The sequence below is a fragment of the Oncorhynchus masou genome, chromosome 24 (genome assembly GCF_036934945.1).
Source record: "Oncorhynchus masou masou isolate Uvic2021 chromosome 24, UVic_Omas_1.1, whole genome shotgun sequence".
Classification (NCBI taxonomy): Eukaryota; Metazoa; Chordata; class Actinopteri; order Salmoniformes; family Salmonidae; genus Oncorhynchus; species Oncorhynchus masou.
This window is the reverse complement of record NC_088235.1, coordinates 67204932-67225891: the sequence shown is the minus strand read 5'-3', so window position 1 is coordinate 67225891 and position 20960 is coordinate 67204932. Positions and strand designations below refer to the sequence as shown.

At 44.0% G+C, this 20960-nt stretch overlaps 1 protein-coding gene across 2 annotated transcripts in view; it reads left to right on the top strand.

Moving 5' to 3' along the window:
• Nucleotides 1-1556: 1556 nt before the first annotated feature.
• Nucleotides 1557-20960, top strand: part of LOC135512521 (vinculin-like) — a 55958-nt gene continuing 36554 nt past the window's right edge. For both annotated transcript variants that reach the window (XM_064934629.1, XM_064934628.1), the window contains exons 1-2: nucleotides 1557-1968; nucleotides 20448-20518. In XM_064934629.1, coding sequence (XP_064790701.1) covers nucleotides 1801-1968; nucleotides 20448-20518 — 239 coding nt within the window. In that variant the 5' untranslated portion in view covers nucleotides 1557-1800. The remainder of the gene's footprint in view (nucleotides 1969-20447; nucleotides 20519-20960) is intronic.

Sequence of the window (20960 nt, the reverse complement as noted above, 5' to 3'; positions counted from 1 at the left end):
TAGGGCAGGAGTCTATCTCCTGTTTCTGTAGTGTCAAGGCAGCTTGATGTACAAGTACACCCCCTGGATAGGACGCTAGTCTATCACAGGGCCTTACCCTCAATCCATCTCCTTAATGCTGAGTGCCAAGCAGAAAGGCATTGGGGTCCAATTTTTCAAAGTATTTAATAAGACTCGGCCGGGGTTGATTCAACTGGGATAATTCTAACCCCTAACCTTCCAATCTTAGGGCAGACACTCTTAACCACAAGGCTACTAAGTTACCAAGTACTACTGGTTCATTTTCAAATCAGGAGGAGCCCATCTCTTTGCGCAGCTGGTCACACTAGAGAGTCAAGTCCCTCAGCTCCTGCTACAGTTTCTGGTTTCCAACCCTATATTCAGATGAACCTCTATGGGCCACTGCTTATACACACAGACCACCCAAACTTAAACATGTACAGTGTACACACCATACATCTAACCCCAACCCATTCCCCAAACACTCAACAAACGTATAAGCCTGCCCAGAAAACAAATGCACTGACCAGATACTACAGACCGCCTGGAGAGGGGGAGAACTGGAGTTATACCAATGTCAATATCCTCCTGGTAGTTCATCCACCTACTCTATCTCCTTCATTTTCAGCATACTAGACAGTCAGGCAGGCTTACAGAGGAACATGGTTTTAACCAAACAGACAACCAATTCTGGCCAAGTCTAAACCCAGGCAGTCCATTTGCCGTTGCGAGAACAAGCCTCCAATGTCATTATTAACCCAGCAAGCAGTAAGGAAAGTTGGGCTGAGGTAACTGGGTGGGGTAGTAGCGCAGTGTTACATTTCCATTCCCCCTCCCAGCTCCTGTGGGCTGCAGAAGATAGCTGAGCTGCTTGATCTGGGGCAGCTAGGAGCTGCAGAAGGAGCCCTTGTTCTTATTATAGAGCTGGTGGCCAAAAACGACAGGCTGGAGACACGTTAACGGTAACTCCTGACCCTCCTTTTAGCTAACCCAGATCATGTGACAGACCAGGAGAAGTCCCAATTGGCACCCTATTCGTACATAGTGCACTATTTTTAACAGCTCTGGTCAAAAGTGGTGCTCTATACTAGGGTATAGAGTGCCATTTGGGATTGACACCAGCTCAAAAGCAGCCTAACACTCAGACTCATAGACCAGAGAGAGTGTTTTTTCCCCCAGTGGCTTGGAGTGGGTACGGTTTAAGTTGAGGTCTACTTGTGGTTTACTTATGGTCTGGTTGAAGGTATATGATGGCATGTCCGAAAGTTACTTTGTTACCATCCAGCTCTGGTATGAAATGTTGCAATAACTCCATACTAATACCAGGTCTCTCTCACTCTCCCTCCCACCCCCGTTCCCCGACCCCCACCATCTCACTCTAGCACTCCCTTTTTCGGCAACCAGAATGCATGACGTCATTTGGGAACAGCTTTCACATGCAGTGGGGTAACGGTGTGCGTGTGAGTGTGATGAGAAGCCGTCTGTGCCCACCAATCCTATTAACAGATGTATCTCGTGCAGTCAGTCATTGGCTGAAATCTCGAACTGTGATTTCTCCTGTCACGATTTTCGGTGTTCGTCTCACAATCGCGGACAAGGTGCTGACACCGCGCATTGCAGACCGCCCACGCTGGAATACGCACTCCAGGAGTGGAACTAAAGAAGAAAAAGGCATTTTGTTTGTCAATTTTTATTGTCGGGTAAAGACGGCGGAGGAATAGAGCAGGATTTTACCAGCGAGGTGTTGGAGCTGCAGCAGCCGTGTTTCAAGTCTCTTTGAGCGGGCTAACAGCTGTAACCATGCCAGTGTTCCACACGAAGACCATCGAGGGTATCCTTGAGCCGGTGGCCCAGCAGATCTCCCACCTGGTCATCATGCACGAGGACGGGGAGGTGGACGGGAAGGCCATCCCGGATCTGACCGGCCCGGTGGCCGCGGTACAAGCAGCGGTCAGTAACCTTGTCAGGGTAAGTGCGTCTCCCTCTCTCTCTCCCCTCACAACTCAGTTTGGTGTAGTGATTTTGTAATGTACTGGATGGTAAATGAACCGAGAGGAGTTTGTGCGGCAGAATGAAATGGGAGTGTTGTTATTGTTTGTTGTAGTGGTAAACAGCGACAATCTAGACAGGCACTGCTGTCACTGTGGACTGGTCAAATGGGGTTAGGGCAGTATCCATTCATGTTGCATAAACCTTCATCTGTAGCAGAAAGAAGGCAGTGTAAAACAGTGTGATAGTATTGTCATAATAAATACCATGTCATACAGTAGTGTACATTGGAAGAATCTTATCTCTGGAAAACTGAGCTAGCAACAGAATAGCCTAACCTTTCAGCACATGTGAATGGCAGTGTACACTCTGGTGTGGTGTGTGTGCGGGCATGTGCACGTGTGTGTCTCCCCTCTTGGAGTGAGTCTATTAGACTTGAGGATTCTGCTGGTTTCCCTCACAGGAAACAGCATTAAGAATGCTCCCTCTTTCTTTCTCTCTCTCTGTCGATCATTCGCTCTGTCTCTCTCACTATTTCCTTCCCCCTCACTCTCACTCTCTCTCCTCTGTAATAAACAGAGTCATGTCTGGTTGTTTTCAGTGAGACAGCAACAGTGGTGTAGTGCTGCCTGGAGAAGTGCATATATTCTAATTTTGCAAAATGATTCCCCAAACGGCCCTCCAAAGGAAAAATGCTCTGTGAAAAAAGTTATATGAGAAATCGTGTCATACACTCTGAATTACCTAAAATAAAAAATTCCACATTGGTAATTCACAGTCACGTCAACCCATGTTGTACTGTGCAAGTAGGCTAATTGAAGGTATATTATTGAAACAGATAAATGAGGCTGTGAACTGAGTCGGAAATACTTCGTGTTTCAGATTTGTTCATTTTTTCACGCAATTATCTCAAATTCAGACTTTTTAATAGAAAACAACCAATTGGATGTTGTAAGTCATAACTTGCTTAAACCACATCAGGAGATCAATTTTGAGGTCTTGTGTAGTTACCCTTTAATTCAAGTGTGCAGGCACCTAGCTCTGTTTGTATAGTGGTGTTTCTGTAGCACATGAGAGGGAGTTTGCAAAACAAATAGCCACTGGATTGATGCAAATAATCATATCATTCTGCCTGGTAGGCATAGGCTACTCTGTGTCGAGTTTACATGTAATTTAGAATGCTTTGGGAAAGCCTCTCCATCTACCAGATATGGTTAGGCCTATCATTAGCATCACTATACTTTACCTGTTCCTTAATTGTTTGAAATCTGAACTTTTTCTACATATTATGAGGCATGTCTTACTTACCTTGCTTCAATGTAGCCTGTAGCCAAAATCCCACCATGGAAATGTAAAGGAAATTATTTTATAAGCACTTCCTCATATGCATTCTCCTGCTCTATTGGTTTTCTTACAACTTTGGTTCATTGTGTAGAACCCAAAAGCATTATCCTAGTCATATTAGCAACCCATGATAGTTATTGCATATTTAGATCTTCCCTCTTTCTAAATTTCAAACAGATATTTCTATCCCTGTCCATGAATCCGCTTGCATGTGCAGTGCGCATTTTAGAACAGTGTTTTCCCTCAAATTGCATTTGGAAACATTTGCACATACACCTACCGCTATGTACACATTTCTGCACCTAAAATGTGAAGAAATAATAGTTTATAAAAATAAATAAAGCGAGTCGCATGCTCTCTCCCATTAATTAATGTATTTTATAGCTTACAGTTTATTTGCCATTTGTCAGCACCTCTACACAAAATAATTTTCTCTGCGTTTACGCCAGCTCATGCTTTTTTAAAGAAGTAATAGTTTACAACATTTTAAGCTAAACATTCTGATCTGTTCCATCAGCCTTATTAATTGGTATGGCGTTTACCTCCACTACACTACTTTGATACACACCATGGGGATTAAGTAGTGAATATATGCAATACCCACTGAAAAATAAATGGGCTTACATCATATAAGTGTACCCTCCACTACACCACTGGACAGCAACACAGAGACGGGCAGAGAGCAGGCTGGGATAGTGTAACGAAGACGCTGAGGGTCGAGAAGCAGGTGCAGGTGGTACGTTTAATAAAGCAACAAACATGGAACAAGACAACATAGCAGTGGCGTCTACACATAAACAATACTGACTGGGGAAAGAAGCTAAGGGAATTCCAGATATAGAGGAGGTAATAAATGAGGTAATGGAGTCCAGGTGTTCCTCATGATGAAGTGCAGGTGCGCGTAATGATTGGTGCCAGGTGTGTGTAATGATGGATGTCAGGACCGCTGGATAGTATACTGGCAACGTCGAACACCAGAGGGGAAGAGCTGTAGATGTGACCAATGTGACAGAATTTGGAAAATCTATCCACAACCACCAAAATGGTGGTGAAATCGTCAGAGGAGGGGAGATCAGTAATAAAGTCATGGATAGATGAGAAGTGGAAGGAGTTTCCCTGCTGGAGTGTTAAGGGGGGATTTGGTTTGGGCACATACGGAATAGGAGTTGACATAGTGAGAGACGGCTCCACACCAACCTACGAGGACCACCTTTGAGGAGAGAGTTGAGAGAAGTGGGGACGGAGCTGGTTCCTGATGAAACAGCAGTAGATGTCGGCAAAACCCCAAAACTGTTGTAATCCCTTTATGGTGGTTGGGACTGGCCATGACCTGACCACATCTACCTTCTTGACGTCCCACCTCACTCCCTGTGGGCTGATTTGGTAGCCTAGGAAGGAAACAGTCTTCTGATGAAACTGGCACTTCTCAGCCTTGATGAACATGTGGTTAGCCAGGAGGGGTCCCAGGACTGCTCGATCTTTCAGGGTAGCCAAGTAGACCAGGATGTGTTTGATATACACAACCACCTGGCATCCGAGCATGTCCCTGAACACCTCATTATCAAAGGCCTGGAACACTGACGGAGCATTGGCTAAGCCAAATGTCATCACCAAGTACTCGTAGTGACCAGACATCGTGCTGAAAGCCGTCTTCCATTCATCCCCTTCGCGGATGCGGATGAGAATGTATGTACTCTGCAGGTCCAGTTTGGTAAAGAACTGGGGCCCGCGGAGCCAACGGGAGAGGATCATTTCGTTGAGTGGGAGTAGTCGTGACAGATAGGTTGACATTCACTTCTCTCTTGTATGTGTGTGTGTGTGTGGAAGGGTGTTTGTGTGCATTTGTGCCTGCATGCATGTGTACATGCACACACGTGTGTATTCCAAGAAAAGTCTCAATTGGAGACACTGAAACCAAGAGACCTTTCCTTTTCAGCAGGGTGTTCCCAGAGTTGAGGTTTACGGCTATCTAGGGTTGAGAGCGAATCATTTATAAATGTGGTTTGTTATGGTTACAGTAATATCAGAACATATTCTAGTGCCTCATTGAGTGTAGCTCCCAGAGGCTGTGTAACTTGTTGTCACTGTCACAGTCAATGTTGACAGTGGGGATCCAGGTCAGATAGATACTGCTCTTTGCCTAATTGACAGTTATTAGGCTAAAGTGGAGTGATCAATACACTCAACTGATCCTTGGTCAGATCCAGACTATTCTATGATTCATGGACTGTTTTTACAGTGGAGTAATAGTATACAGTTTTTAGGTCAGCTTCTACTCTTTATGCACTGTTGCTACTGTGGAGTGAGGGACATGTGGACATTACACATATCCAAGGTCAGCTAGATACTGCAATGAACCTAATTGGACTGTTATTACTGTGTGGAGTTAGTGATACATTACACAAGGATATTTAAATACCTAACGCGACAATGCTTACAAATCCCTAACCAAATTTAAATCATAGTTCAGTTATCACAAAACTACCACTAACAGGTCCCGATCATCATCATAAAGGCTAAATATAATTTAAACAAATACCTAATGCAACAATGCTGTAAGTAGGAGGAGAGGCTGTAAGTATGCATCTTTCAAATTATTTTCCACGAATATAAAGCTCTCTGCACGTCATCGCCATTAACAGTTGAAAATATTTCAGCGAGTGAGACAGGGAAGCGTCAGCAGCAAAGTCCTATGTGGCAATATTTTGAAAAGTTAAATGAGAAGGGGATGAAATGCTAACTGGAATATATGAACATGCTGTCATACATCACTGCAACGAGCCATCACATTGATGAGAAGTGGGACATGAAGTCCCATCTATTGACAACTGAGAACATGGAGGAGAGGCACACAACAGAACCTAAAATATCTTCCCGAGTGGTGGAGTGGTCTACTATAGATCCTGGTTCAAGTCCAGGTTCTGTCGCAGCTGGCCACGACCGGGAAGACACATGGGGTGGCGAACAATTGGCCTAGAGTCGTCCAGGTTAGGGGAGGGTTTGGCCGGCAGGGATGTTCTTGTCCCATTGCACACTATTACTCCTGTGGCGGGCCAGGCACAATGCACGCTGACATGATCGCCAGGTACAATGCCGGGTTTAGCGGGCATTGTGTCAGGAAGTAGTGCAGCTTGGCTGGGTTGCGTTTCGGAGGACACACAGTTCTCGACCTTCGCCTCTCCTGACTCCATACGTGAGTTGCAGCGATGGTCTGTAAACGACCAATTGGATACCACGAAATTGGCATTAATAACATCATTGCTGAGTGGGTGGGGAACAGCAGTAAGGTGAGCGGTGTCTGGTAGGTAGTCATGAGTGCAGTAGATTGAACTGCATTGCCCCCTCGTGGTCATACGCAGGACCATATCTGCATTGTGAATTCACATAATTTTTTTAAAACATTGAAAGAAAAATAATGGTAGTTTATATATTTACATTTTATTTTACATTTGTCAAATCCCTACAATAAAAAAAATAAAACAATTGTCGACTCCAGACAGGTAGATTATGACGAGTGCCAGTCATTTATCACTCCAGCGTTAATCTGCTAAATTGTAATTATTCGCTCCTATGGCCTATTTATTGCCTTTTGCACACACTGTATATAGACTTTCTTTTTTCTACTGTGTCATTGACTTGTTTATTGTGTTATTGGCTTGTTTATTGATTACTCCATGTGTAACTATGTGTTGTTGTCTGTGTCACACTGCTTTGCTTTATCTTGGCCAGGTCGCAGTTGCAAATGAGAACTTGTTCTCAACTAGCTTACCTGGTTAAATAAAGGTTAAATAAAAAAAATAAAACAATTGTCAACTCCAGACAGGTAGATTATGACGAGTGCCAGTGTAATAAATGACTGGCACTCGTCATAATCTACCTGTCTGGAGTCGACAATTGTTTTATTTAGAGGGCAAGTTGGTCAGGATAATGTCTATGACCAGATGACTCCATGTTTACGGAGTTAGGTTTGTACCTGATGGGTTCCTTGATGATTTGTGTGAGATTGAGGGCATCTATCTTAAATTGTAGGACTGCCGGGGTGTTAAGCATATCCCAGTTTAGGTCACCTAACAGAACAAACTCTGAAGCTAGATGGGGGAGCGATCAATTCACAAATGGTGTCCAGGGCACAGCTGGGAGCGGAGGGCGGTCGAAAACAGGCGTTAACAGTGAGAGACTTTTTTCTGGAGGGGTTAATTTTTAAAATGAGAAGTTCAAACTGTTTGGGTATAGACCTGGAAAGTTTGACAGAACTTTGCAGGCTATCTCTGCAGTAGATTGCAACTCCTCCTCCTTTGGCAGTTCTATCTTGGCGGAAAATGTTGTAGCTGGGTATGTGTAGTGGAATTCTAAATTCCTCTGTATTGTTTCCCAATCAGAATGAAATACTCTGTCAATGCATTCAAAGGGTTTGTAAGACCCAATATTTTTACAAGAATGGACAGAGCCCCGGTCTTAAAAGTCAGGTAACAGCATTTAATTCAAGAGAGTACTGGTACAGTATATACACATTTTTCCACAGGTTATAAACTGAAAATGGCATCAGCGTTTTCTAAATGTTCTATCTCTTCATAACACCGGTAGAGAGGCCCTTTAGTTATCGAGCCTTCCCTCCTCGCCTGTAGCCAAGGTCAGTCCGTGTAGATAGCATTCTAGACAGTCTAGAGATAGTCCGTCCCTGCCATCTGAAGATAGTTCATCCATTTGTACCAAGGCACTGTTCTAAACTCCTGACTATATTATAAACAATTGGGAATGGGAGCAAGAGAGAAAATTCATATATGTATAGTACATAATAGCATTTGGACTAGTCAGTCCTGATTGAAATGTATACATAATTAGTCATCATTGATAAAAATTCCCTTAACAGTATGAAAATCTCAGAATTGTTGGTGGACTTCCTAAGCCAGGATTCAGACACGGCAAGGACATCGGGGTTGGCGGAGTGTGCTAAAGCAGTGAGTAAAACAAACTTAGGGAGGAGGCTTCTGATGTTGACATGCATGAAACCAAGGTTTTTTCAATCACAGAAGTCAAAAAATGAGAGTGCCTGGGGACACGCAGGGCCGGAGTTTACCTCCACATCACCCGAGGAACAGAGAGGAGTAGGATGAGGGTACGGCTAAAGGCTATCAAAACTGGTCGCCTAGAGCGTTGGGGACAAAGAATAAAAGGAGCAGATTTCTGGGTGTGGTAGAATAGATTCAGGGCATAATATGCAGACAGGGGTATGGTTGGGTGCAGGTACAGCGGAGGTAATGATAAGAGTGATAAGAGTGATGATAAGAGAGGTTGTATCTCTGGATAAGCTGGTTAAAATGGGTGAGGTCACCGCATGTGTGGGAGGTGGGACAAATGAGGTATCAGAGGTATAATGAGTGGAACGAGGGGCTCCATTGTAAACTAAAACAATGATAACTAACCTAAACAACAGTATACAAAGCATTGACATTGACATATGAGAGAGACATACAGCAAGGCATAAAGTAACCACAGGTGTTGATTTGGAGAGCTAGCTAAGACAACAACGAGTGAGACAACAACAGCTAATCAGCTAAATCAACAACAGATAAAATGGCGATGAATGGGCAGAGAAGGTCAGTTAACTACACACAGAGCCTGAGTTCGCGGCTGGGGCCGATAGATTAACAAAATAAAATAAAATAAACAGAATGGAGTACCGTGATTAATGAACAGTCCAGCGGGCATCAGCTATGTAGCCAAGTGATCATAGGGTCCAGGGGGCAGCAATAGATGGAACAGGGAAGCCGCGGAGTAGTCACTACTATGCTAGCATGTGGGCGACACGGCGTTTAAAGTTAGTAGCCCGGGGCTTGTAGACGCGTCTGCTCCTACGTCCGACGGAGGCCGGTTGAAGGCACAGCGGATGGAGTATTCGTCGGCAGACCTGTCTTGGTGGTGTGGAGGGGCGCCGTGTCGATTAAGGATCCAAGCCAGATGGCGAAATAAATATTATAGTTGTTGTAATTTACTTTTCTATCCGGGAGATGCGCCTGATTCACGGCTAAACTAGGCAGGGGTGTTAGCCACTATAGCCACTCGGTAGCAGCGGTGATTCAGTGCCAAGGTCCAGAGCTTGCGGCAAGGATCCGGTGGAGTAGTGTGTTATAACCGTGTCTGGGTGGAGTCCGGGTGATCAACTGAGTAGGCCGGGAGGTGGGCCTCGGGGATAGCTTCGGTACTGGGTAACTTAGTCGGTGCTAACTAGCTGTGAAGATCAGGAGAATGGTCCAGGGATTACGGCAGGAATCCGGCGTTGTAGTGGAGAGACAGTCCGTCACTGGTAGGCTGGCGAGTATTATCCAAGCTAAAAAAAGGGCTGGTACCTGTGCAGAAGGTAAAGGCCGCTAGCAGTGGCTAACAATGACTAAATAGCTTGTAGCTAATTAGCTGGTTAGCTTCTGATGGCTAGGTGGTTCTTGCTATAAGGTCTAAAAATAAAAAATAATAGCGGTTCCGTATCACATTGGGTGAGGCAGGTTACCGGAAGGTATAATTGAACTAAAATGGAGAAGAGATTGAAAATAAAATTGAAATATATACAAAAAAATATGAAGAAATACAAAAGTACACAAGAGGACAAAGAAAACACATCTGCACTGCTACACCATCTTGGAAGAATGAAGAGTGGGACTTCCACAACTCCCTGTCTTCCATTGCAGATACAATCCCTCCTCCTCCAGTCCCGTGTCACATTTGTGCTGGTCCAAATATGCAATCTCTGGCCTGTCTCTGCGAGTTGGAACCATGGTTATGGTTGCTAGAGGATCAGTTCACTTGCTGGAGTGTCATTCTGCCTGTACACATGTACATTATGGCATGTTACTGTGGAATGATCATTGATTACACTGATTCTAGGTTAGCTAGAGAGTGTTCTGTCCTAACTGGACTGTTACTACTGTGGAAAGCCGGGATTTCTGTCAGCAACTACAGAACTAAAGTTGACCAACAATTGACTAAACAGTAATATTTTATTTACATACATATATTGTTTACCTCAGGGATGGGTAACTTCGATGGGGGTGGAGGCACTCATCACAGTGTACCCACATCCATACCCACATATGCAGTCTGAGCCAGACCTAGCCTTTTGGGTGCCCTAAGCAAAACAATTGAGTTGCCTCCCTTTTAACAGCAGAAATAAATAATCTATGTTTTAGTTCATTTCCTGCAATTCTACACATTTTGCCATGGGGCATAGAGAAAGTGTTGCAGTTTTATAGCAAGTCTGCAGCAATTCTACACATTTTGCCATGTGGTAGAAAGAAGATTTAGCAATTTTAGAACACATTTCATGCAATTATACTCATTTTGCTATGGGGTGGAGAGAGAAATTAGCGGTTTTGCAGATAATTTCCTGCAATTCTACACATTCTGCCAATAGGGTGGAGAGAAATGTTTGCAGATTTTAATGATATCTGAGTGAGAGTGACTAACAAAATCAATGGGGGCTTCCCGGGTCGGTAATTTGACCATGAATACAAAAAGTATGGATAGCTGGCTAGACTAATTTAACAATCTAAAAATGTTTAGCTGACATGAGATAATTGAGTGACTTGTCAGAAACTGATATAAGAAAAAAACTGCTTGATGCACAACCAGATCCCGAAATTGCACGTTGTGTTCAACTATTCTAACTCTCAACGGTAAGTTTAGACCCGGACTGATTTGGGGGGTGGGGGTTGACCTGCAGTTGTCCATGCCTGGTTTACATGATCTTGGCAACTCCTTGACAACAGATGGTTCATTACCCTTACGAGAAACGTGTATTTTGTGACATGTGGAAGGGGTTTGATGGGTTTAGATTTTTTTTGAGGGACACACATATACACCATTGACTAAGTTCAATTATATTGAGTTTCCTTTCCGATCTGAGGGTTGCTCAGTGTTTATTGACCCTGTGGTACACGCCTCCTCCCGCAGTACGGAGCAGGCTAATGCTATAAATCCAAAAACCACTCAACATTAATTATATATTAAAATGGCTAATCGGTGTGTTTGTGTCCATGCCGTTCCTGTGGTCCTGGGGTCAAGCAAAATTAAGACAATTTATACAATTTTAAAACATTACAATACATTCACAGATTTCCCCACTCCACCACTACCACATATCTAAATTACTAAATCCGCGCGTGTGTGTGTGTGTGTGTGTGTGTGTATGCGTGTGTATGCGTGTGTCTGTGCCAATGTTTGTGTTGCTTCACAGTCCCCGCTGTTCCATAAGGTGTTTTTTAAAATCAAATTTCAGTTTATTGATGTGGAATAGAGTTCCATGTAGTCATGGCTCTATGTAGTAATGTGTGCCTCCCATAGTTTGTTCTGTACTTTGGGACTGTGAAGAGACCTCTTGTGGCATGTCTTGTGGTGTATGCATTGGTATCCGAGCTGTGTGCCAGTATTTTAGACAGACAGCTCGGTGCATTCAACATGTCAATACCTCTAAAAGTAGTGATGAAGTCAATCTCTCCTCCACTTTCAGCCAGAAGAGATTGACATACATATTATTAATATTTAGCTCCCTGTGTACATCCAAGGGCCATCCGCGCTGCCCTGTTCTGAGCCAATTGCAATTTGCAAGTTTTGTGGCACCTGACCACATGATTGAACAGTAGTCAAGGTGTGACAAAACAAGAGCCTGTAGGACCTGCCTTGCTGATAGTGTTGTTAAGAAAAACATGTGAAAAACTATTATAGACAGACTTCTCCCCATCTTAGCTACTACTGCATCGATATGTTTTGACCATGACAGTTTACAATCTAATGTTACTCCAAGCAGTTTAGTCATCTCAACTTGCTCAATTTCCACATTATTTATTACAATATTTAGTTGAGGTTTAGGCTTTAGTGAGTGTTTTGTTCCAAATACAATGCTTTTAGTTTTATAAATATTTAGGGTTAGACTGTTAACTTAGTCCTTGCCACCTGTTCGTTGTAGTAGCTGACGTGTATAGTGTTGAGTCATCCGCATACATAGAAACTCTGGCTTTACTCAAAGTCAGTGTCATGTCGTTAGTAAAAATTGAAAAATCAATGGGCCTAAACAGCTACCCTGGGGATTTCCTGATTCTAACTGGATGATATTTGAGAGGCTTCCATTAAAGAACACCCTCTGTGTTCTGTTGGACAAGTAACTCTTCATCCACAATATAGCAGGGGGTGTAAAGCCATAACACATGTTTTTCCAGCAGCAGACTAAGATCAATAATGTCAAAAGCTGCACTGAAGTCGAACAAGACAGCCCCCACAATCATTTTATCATCAATTTCTCTCAGACAATCATCATTAATTTGTGTAAGTGCTGTGCTTGTTGTGTCCTTCCCTATAAGCATGCTGAATTTCTGTTATCAGTTTCTTTACTGTGAAATAGCATTGTATCTGGTCAAACACCATTTTTTTCCACAAGTTTACTCAGGGTTGGTAACAGGCTGATTGGTCGGCTATTTGAGCCAGGTAAGGGGGCTTTACTATTCTTGGGTAGCGGAATGACTTTAGCTTCCCTCCAGGCCTGAGGGCACACGCTCTCTAGTAGTCTTAAATTGTTTTTATATTTTACAGTCTTTTCAAAAATGGACATTCAAATCTTTTAAAGATTTTTTGATTAAATTCTATCAATTGTTGTCATCTGAAACATTTCTAAAATGTCAGCAGAAGTCATAGTACATTAGGACAATATAATTACAGGTAGCCTGAATACCGGATAGGCTAAGGCCATACACCACACCCTAATAGGGTATTTTTTCTCTTTATAGGGCCACACAAGGACATTACACAAATATTTTGGGTATTAGATTGTTCTGGAAATTCTCACATGGAAACATTATTGGGAGGAAGGATGTTTGACATGCTTTTTACATGTCACTTTTACAATATTTTAGGCCCTTTTTAGACCTATACTTGCCTCCTGTATCAAATCAAATCAAATCCAATTTTATTTGTCACATACACATGGTTAGCAGATGTTAATGCGAGTGTAGCGAAATGCTTGTGCTTCTAGTTCCGACAATGCAGTAATAACCAACGAGTAATCTAACTAAAGAATATGTACATAAAAATATATGAATGAGTGATGGTACAGAGCGGCATAGGCAAGATGCAGTAGATGGTATCGAGTACAGTATATACATATGAGATGAGTATGTAAACAAAGTGGCATAGTTTAGTGGCTAGTGATACATGTATTACATAAAGATGCAGTAGATGATATAGAGTACAGTATATACGTATACATATGAGATAAATAATGTAGGGTATGTAACCATTATATTAAGTAGCATTGTTTAAAGTGGCTAGTGATATATTTTACATCAATTCCCATCAATTCCCATTATTAAAGTGGCTGGAGTTGAGTCAGTGTGTTGGCAGCAGCCACTCAAAGTTAGTGGTGGCTGTTTAACAGTCTGATGGCCTTGAGATAGAAGCTGTAAGACCCTGTGATCTGTAAACCGTACATGATACAGAAATCATCTTGGTGTTATTATACTCCTTACAGTGTGCTCTCAAATATTGAGTATTTCTCGATACAACAATAAAAATAATAATAATAAAATCCCAATGACAGCCTTTTTGATGTTGATTTTTTATTTTTATTTTTTACATATTGTTCGGAACAATATATTCTTCAAACACGTCAAATTTCCTAAATGTGCTCTCTGGTACTTTTGAAGATATAACCCATTTTATACATAGACATTGACAATATAGGTCATTAACCATTCAGCAAATCACCAACAGAGGGAGTTTGAATCCATTTTCCCATTCACTTTTTTGGTTTTGCTCATTAGTAGAAAGCCCACTCTGAAAAGTTGCTGTACTTGTAGAGTATATTGCTTCAAACAATGTCTAAGAATAAGCTAACTCAAAAAGGGTACTTTTGAAATGTACTTATCAAAATAACATTTTTAATTCAAATATGTCAGTCATTGTTTTAATGTTGGTAGCCGGTTTATAAAAGCTATAAGACGTAGTTGGTTAAAATATGTTTAATAATCTACATTCATCAATCTGACTCCAATTTAATATAAAGGTTAATAGACATACTATTTTAGCAAGAGACCCTTTTCATGACTAACGGGTCTAGCCATGCAGCAAGCTTGGGCATCACCAGACTTTTTTTGTTTTGTTTACATGTGTTTAAAATGAACCTTTATTGCAATTAACAAGAGGCTAGACACAAAGAGCATTAATCAATTAATTAATTGAGTCAGTTTTAAGCAGAGGTGTCAAGTTGGTACCTCAAGAATACAATGTGTGTGTAATTAACTTAATGAATAAGAATTTGCCAATTCTAATTTATGAAAGTAGTCAATCAAAGAGGTACTCTATGAACGAGGAATGCATTCACTCAAATCAACTAATAGATGTATTAGTCAAGAATAAACTAACTCTCAAACAATAACAGTGTACATGGAAGACTTTACACAGCATAAAACAGAGTAAATTACTATCACCTAATAAGACTTCAGATATAAGATCTATGTGTCTGTACACACAAGGGGCTTGCAAATAAGGTCTCAATTAACTAAAGGAGACACAGTCCTTTTAACTATGAAAAACGGAACTCACCCCTCCTATTAACTAACATTACTTTACACTTTGCTGGCGAAAACAAAGGAAGAAACATTTACATTTACATTTAAGTCATTTAGCAGACGCTCTTATCCAGAGCGACTTACAAATTGGTGAATTCACCTTCTGACATCCAGTGGAACAGCCACTTTACAATAGTGCATCTAAATCATTAAGGGGGGGGGTGGTGAGAAGGATTACTTATCCTATCCTAGGTATTCCTTGAAGAGGTGGGGTTTCAGGTGTCTCCGGAAGGTGGTGATTGACTCCGCTGTCCTGGCGTCGTGAGGGAGTTTGTTCCACCATTGGGGGCCAGAGCAGCGAACAGTTTTGACTGGGCTGAGCGGGAACTGTACTTCCTCAATGGTAGGGAGGCGAGCAGGCCAGAGGTGGATGAACGCAGTGCCCTTGCTTGGGTGTAGGGCCTGATCAGAGCCTGGAGGTACTGCGGTGCAGTTCCCCTCACAGCTCCGTAGGCAAGCACCATGGTCTTGTAGCGGATGCGAGCTTCAACTGGAAGCCAGTGGAGAGAGCGGAGGAGCGGGGTGACGTGAGAGAACTTGGGAAGGTTGAACACCAGACGGGCTGCGGCGTTCTGGATGAGTTGTAGGGGTTTAATGGCACAGGCAGGGAGCCCAGCCAACAGCGAGTTGCAGTAATCCAGACGGGAGATGACAAGTGCCTGGATTAGGACCTGCGCCGCTTCCTGTGTGAGGCAGGGTCGTACTCTGCGGATGTTGTAGAGCATGAACCTACAGGAACGGGCCACCGCCATGATGTTGGTTGAGAACGACAGGGTGTTGTCCAGGATCACGCCAAGGTTCTTAGCGCTCTGGGAGGAGGACACAATGGAGTTGTCAACCGTGATGGCGAGATCATGGAACGGGCAGTCCTTCCCCGGGAGGAAGAGCAGCTCCGTCTTGCCGAGGTTCAGCTTGAGGTGGTGATCCGTCATCCACACTGATATGTCTGCCAGACATGCAGAGATGCGATTCGCCACCTGGTCATCAGAAGGGGAAAGGAGAAGATTAATTGTGTGTCGTCTGCATAGCAATGATAGGAGAGACCATGTGAGGTTATGACAGAGCCAAGTGACTTGGTGTATAGCGAGAATAGGAGAGGGCCTAGAACAGAGCCCTGGGGGACACCAGTGGTGAGAGCGCGTGGCGAGGAGACAGATTCTCGCCACGCCACCTGGTAGGAGCGACCTGTCAGGTAGGACGCAATCCAAGCGTGGGCCGCGCCGGAGATGCCCAACTCGGAGAGGGTGGAGAGGAGGATCTGATGGTTCACAGTATCGAAGGCAGCCGATAGGTCTAGAAGGATGAGAGCAGAGGAGAGAGAGTTAGCTTTAGCAGTGCGGAGCGCCTCCGTGATGCAGAGAAGAGCAGTCTCAGTTGAATGACTAGTCTTGAAACCTGACTGATTTGGATCAAGAAGGTCATTCTGAGAGAGATAGCGGGAGAGCTGGCCAAGGACGGCACGTTCAAGAGTTTTGGAGAGAAAAGAAAGAAGGGATACTGGTCTGTAGTTGTTGACATCGGAGGGATCGAGTGTAGGTTTCTTCAGAAGGGGTGCAACTCTCGCTCTCTTGAAGACGGAAGGGACGTAGCCAGCGGTCAGGGATGAGTTGATGAGCGAGGTGAGGTAAGGGAGAAGGTCCCCGGAAATGGTCTGGAGGAGAGAGGAGGGGATAGGGTCGAGCGGGCAGGTTGTTGGGCGGCCGGCCGTCACAAGAAGCGAGATTTCATCTGGAGAGAGAGGGGAGAAAGAGGTCAGAGCACAGGGTAGGGCAGTGTGAGCAGAACCAGCGGTGTCGTTTGACTTAGCAAACGAGGATCGGATGTCGTCGACCTTCTTTTCAAAATGGTTGACGAAGTCATCTGCAGAGAGGGAGGAGGGGGGGGAGGGGGAGGAGGATTCAGGAGGGAGGAGAAGGTGGCAAAGAGCTTCCTAGGGTTAGAGGCAGATGCTTGGAATTTAGAGTGGTAGAAAGTGGCTTTAGCAGCAGAGACAGAGGAGGAAAATGTAGAGAGGAGGGAGTGAAAGGATGCCAGGTCCGCAGGGAGGCGAGTTTTCCTCCATTTCCGCTCGGCTGCCCGGAGCTCTGTTCTGTGAGCTCGCAATGAGTCATCGAGCCACGGAGCGGGAGGGGAGGACCGAGCGGCCTGGAGGATAGGGGACATAGAGAGTCAAAGGATGCAGAAAGGGAAGAGAGGAGGGTTGAGGAGGCAGAGTCAGGAGAAAGGTTGGAGAAGGTATGAGCAGAGGGAAGAGATGAAAGGATGGAAGAGGAAAGAGTAGCGGGGGAGAGAGAGCGAAGGTTGGGACGGCGCGATACCATCCGAGTAGGGGCAGTGTGGGAAGTGTTGGATGAGAGCGAGAGGGAAAAGGATACAAGGTAGTGGTCGGAGACTTGGAGGGGAGTTGCAGTGAGGTTAGTGGAAGAACAGCATCTAGTAAAGATGAGGTCGAGCATATTGCCTGCCTTGTGAGTAGGGGGGGAAGGTGAGAGGGTGAGGTCAAAAGAGGAGAGGAGTGGAAAGAAGGAGGCAGAGAGGAATGAGTCAAAGGTAGACGTGGGGAGGTTAAAGTCGCCCAGGACTGTGAGAGGTGAGCCGTCCTCAGGAAAGGAGCTTATCAAGGCATCAAGCTCATTGATGAACTCTCCGAGGGAACCTGGAGGGCGATAAATGATAAGAATGTTAAGCTTGAAAGGGCTGGTAACTGTGACAGCATGGAATTCAAAGGAGGCGATAGATAGATGGGTAAGGGGAGAGAGAGAGAATGACCACTTGGGAGAGATGAGGATCCCGGTGCCACCACCCCGCTGACCAGAAGCTCTCGGGGTGTGCGAGAACACGTGGGCGGACGAAGAGAGAGCAGTAGGAGTAGCAGTGTTATCTGTGGTGATCCATGTTTCCGTCAGTGCCAGGAAGTCGAGGGACTGGAGGGAGGCATAGGCTGAGATGAACTCTGCCTTGTTGGCCGCAGATCGGCAGTTCCAGAGGCTACCGGAGACCAGGAACTCCACGTGGGTCGTGCGCGCTGGGACCACCAGATTAGGGTGGCCGCGGCCACGCGGTGTGGAGCGTTTGTATGGTCTGTGCAGAGAGGAGAGAACAGGGATAGATAGACACATAGTTAACAGGGTACAGAAGAGGCTACGCTAATGCAAAGGAGATTGGAATGACAAGTGGACTACACGTCTCGAATGTTCAGAAAGTTAAGCTTACGTAGCAAGAATCTTATTGACTAAAATGATTGAAATGAAACAGTACTGCTGGAGTAGGCTAGCTGGTAGTGGCTGCGATGTTGACACTACACTAATCAAGTCGTTCCGTCGAGTGTAATAGTTTCTACAGTGCTGCTATTCGGGGGCTAGCTGGCTAGCTAGCAAGGTTGATTGCGTTCCGTTACTTTAAAAGAACGACAATAGCTGGCTGGCTAACCTAGAAAATCGCTCTAGGCTACACAATTGTCTTAGATACAAAGACGGCTATGTAGCTAGCTAGCTACGATCAAACAAAACAAACCGTTGTACTGTAATAGTTACTACAGTGCTGCTATTCGGGGGCTAGCTGGCTAGCTACGTTAGAAGAACGACAATAGCTGGCCAGCTAACCTAGAAAATCGCTCTAGGCTACACAATTGTCTTAGATACAAAGACGGCTATGTAGCTAGCTAGCTACGATCAAACAAAACAAACCGTTGTACTGTAATAGTTACTACAGTGCTGCTATTCGGGGCTAGCTGGCTAGCTACGTTAGAAGAACGACAATAGCTGGCCAGCTAACCTAGAAAATCGCTCTAGGCTACACAATTGTCTTAGATACAAAGACGGCTATGTAGCTAGCTAGCTACGATCAAACAAAACAAACCGTTGTACTGTAATAGTTACTACAGTGCTGCTATTCGGGGGCTAGCTGGCTAGCTACGTTAGAAGAACGACAATAGCTGGCCAGCTAACCTAGAAAATCGCTCTAGACTACACAATTGTCTTAGATACAAAGACGGCTATGTAGCTGGCTAGCTACGATCAAACAAATCAAACCGTTGTACTGTAATGAAGTGAAATGAAAATGTGATACTACCTGTGGAACGACGCGGAATGTTGACCGGGTAGTTGGAGTTCAATTCGGTAGAGGTTGGCTAGCTGTTGGCTAGCTAGCTAGCAGCATTTCCTACGTTAAGGACGACAAATAGCTGGCTAGCTAACCTCGGTAAATTAAGATAATCACTCTAAGTCTACACACTCTAAACTGCACAATTATCTTGGATACGAAGACAACTATGTAGCTAGCTGACACTACGCTAATCGAGTCGTTCAGTTGAGTGTAATAGTTTCTACAGTGCTAGTGGACAGTGGATGTTAGCTAGCTGCTTAGCTAGCTGCTGGGCAGATACGTTAGGACGACGAAATACGATAATTATGCAATTGTCGTTGATACAAAGACGGCTATGTAGCTGGCTAAGAAGAAATTGCTAAGATTAGACAAATCAAACCGTTGTACTATAACGAAATGTAATGAAAAGTTATAAAAAGTTATACTACCTGCGGACCGAAGTGTAGATGCGGCCGCTCGCTCCAACCGGAACCGCGGATTGTAATCTAATTACATTCTTAAAATGTTATGACAGGACACAGGAATGCTCCTGTCTGATAAGCGATAAGCCCAACAAACGAATTCAACCCAGTCTCTCTGAAAAGATATCAACAAGACAACATACAATGCAAGTCATGTCAAATTATTCAGTTCTTTATGAGCTATTAAACAAATCCAAACATGACAATAAAATTCATCAAAATACATTGACAATGTCAGGTCCAGTTTTAATACATTTCAGCCTTGCGGGCACAAGGAGGCACATGGATTCTCCTGTACTTCGTGGGAAGGTCCCGCCATGTGGAGAAGGTGCAAACACAGCTGTGCCTTGCTCTTTTAAGTGGTAAAACATGATCAATTATCTAGATAATTCCATAAATTGTGATTGACCACATGCTGGTCTCCCATGCCAACGTAGTCTTCATCACATTCCAGGATGGCCATCCTCTCTCCCCTACAAAGGCGCATTCACGTTGTGCCTAAGAACAGCCCTTGGCCATATACCACACACCCTCATGCCTTATTGCTTAAGTATAGCCCAGGAGGTGCTTACATGGCAGCCATCAAGCTATGTGATGTAATTCTCAAGGGTTCATGATGTTTAGTGGTTGAAACATCGATTGCCAACCTGTCTTTATTTCTGTACACTGAGTATACCAAACATTAGTAACACCTTCCTAATAATGAGTTGCACTGTATACTCAGTGTAGTTCTAGTGCTGTATATGCTGCACTACATTACTCATGTATCCCTGCTATTGATGCTTTTGATACTGACACACCAATCTACTGTACACTGTCAACCCCTCTTCCTGTTCTTATATGTGTATGCGTGTGTGTGTGTGTGCGTGCATTCTTGGGTGTGTGCGTGCATTCTTGCATGTGTGGTGCATGCATGTGTGCGTGTGGTGTGTGTGTGTAGGTGGGAAAGGAGACTGTTCAGACTACAGAGGACCAGGTGATGAAGAGAGACATGCCTCCCGCCTTCATAAAGTGAGTCACGCCTCTTACATTGACCTCTGATCTACTCCTGACCCCCTAACCTCTAACACTAACTATTGGGACTGATTTCTAGGGGTTTGCAGTGTGTACTCTTCAGCCAAACAGCAGCATTCATTGATCAGTAAAGTACCAGAGAGAAACACAAAAAACAACAGGAAAGGGGGACTGGAGGGCTGAGGTTTTAAACCCCATGTCAAATCAAACTTGATCCATTCTAAACAAAGCCTAATTATACATATTTTATACCATCTCTTTTAGCCTTGGTAGCCTTCAGTTTCAGAGGCCTTCTGTCTTTAGTTTATAAATGGTTTAGTAATGATGCCCTTCTCTTGTGTCAGTGAGTGACGTTGCTCTCTTCTCCGCCCATCTGGTCTTTTTGTCTCTGCGTCTGTTTCTCTCTCTCATCGGTGGAGGAAATAATAATTATAATTCG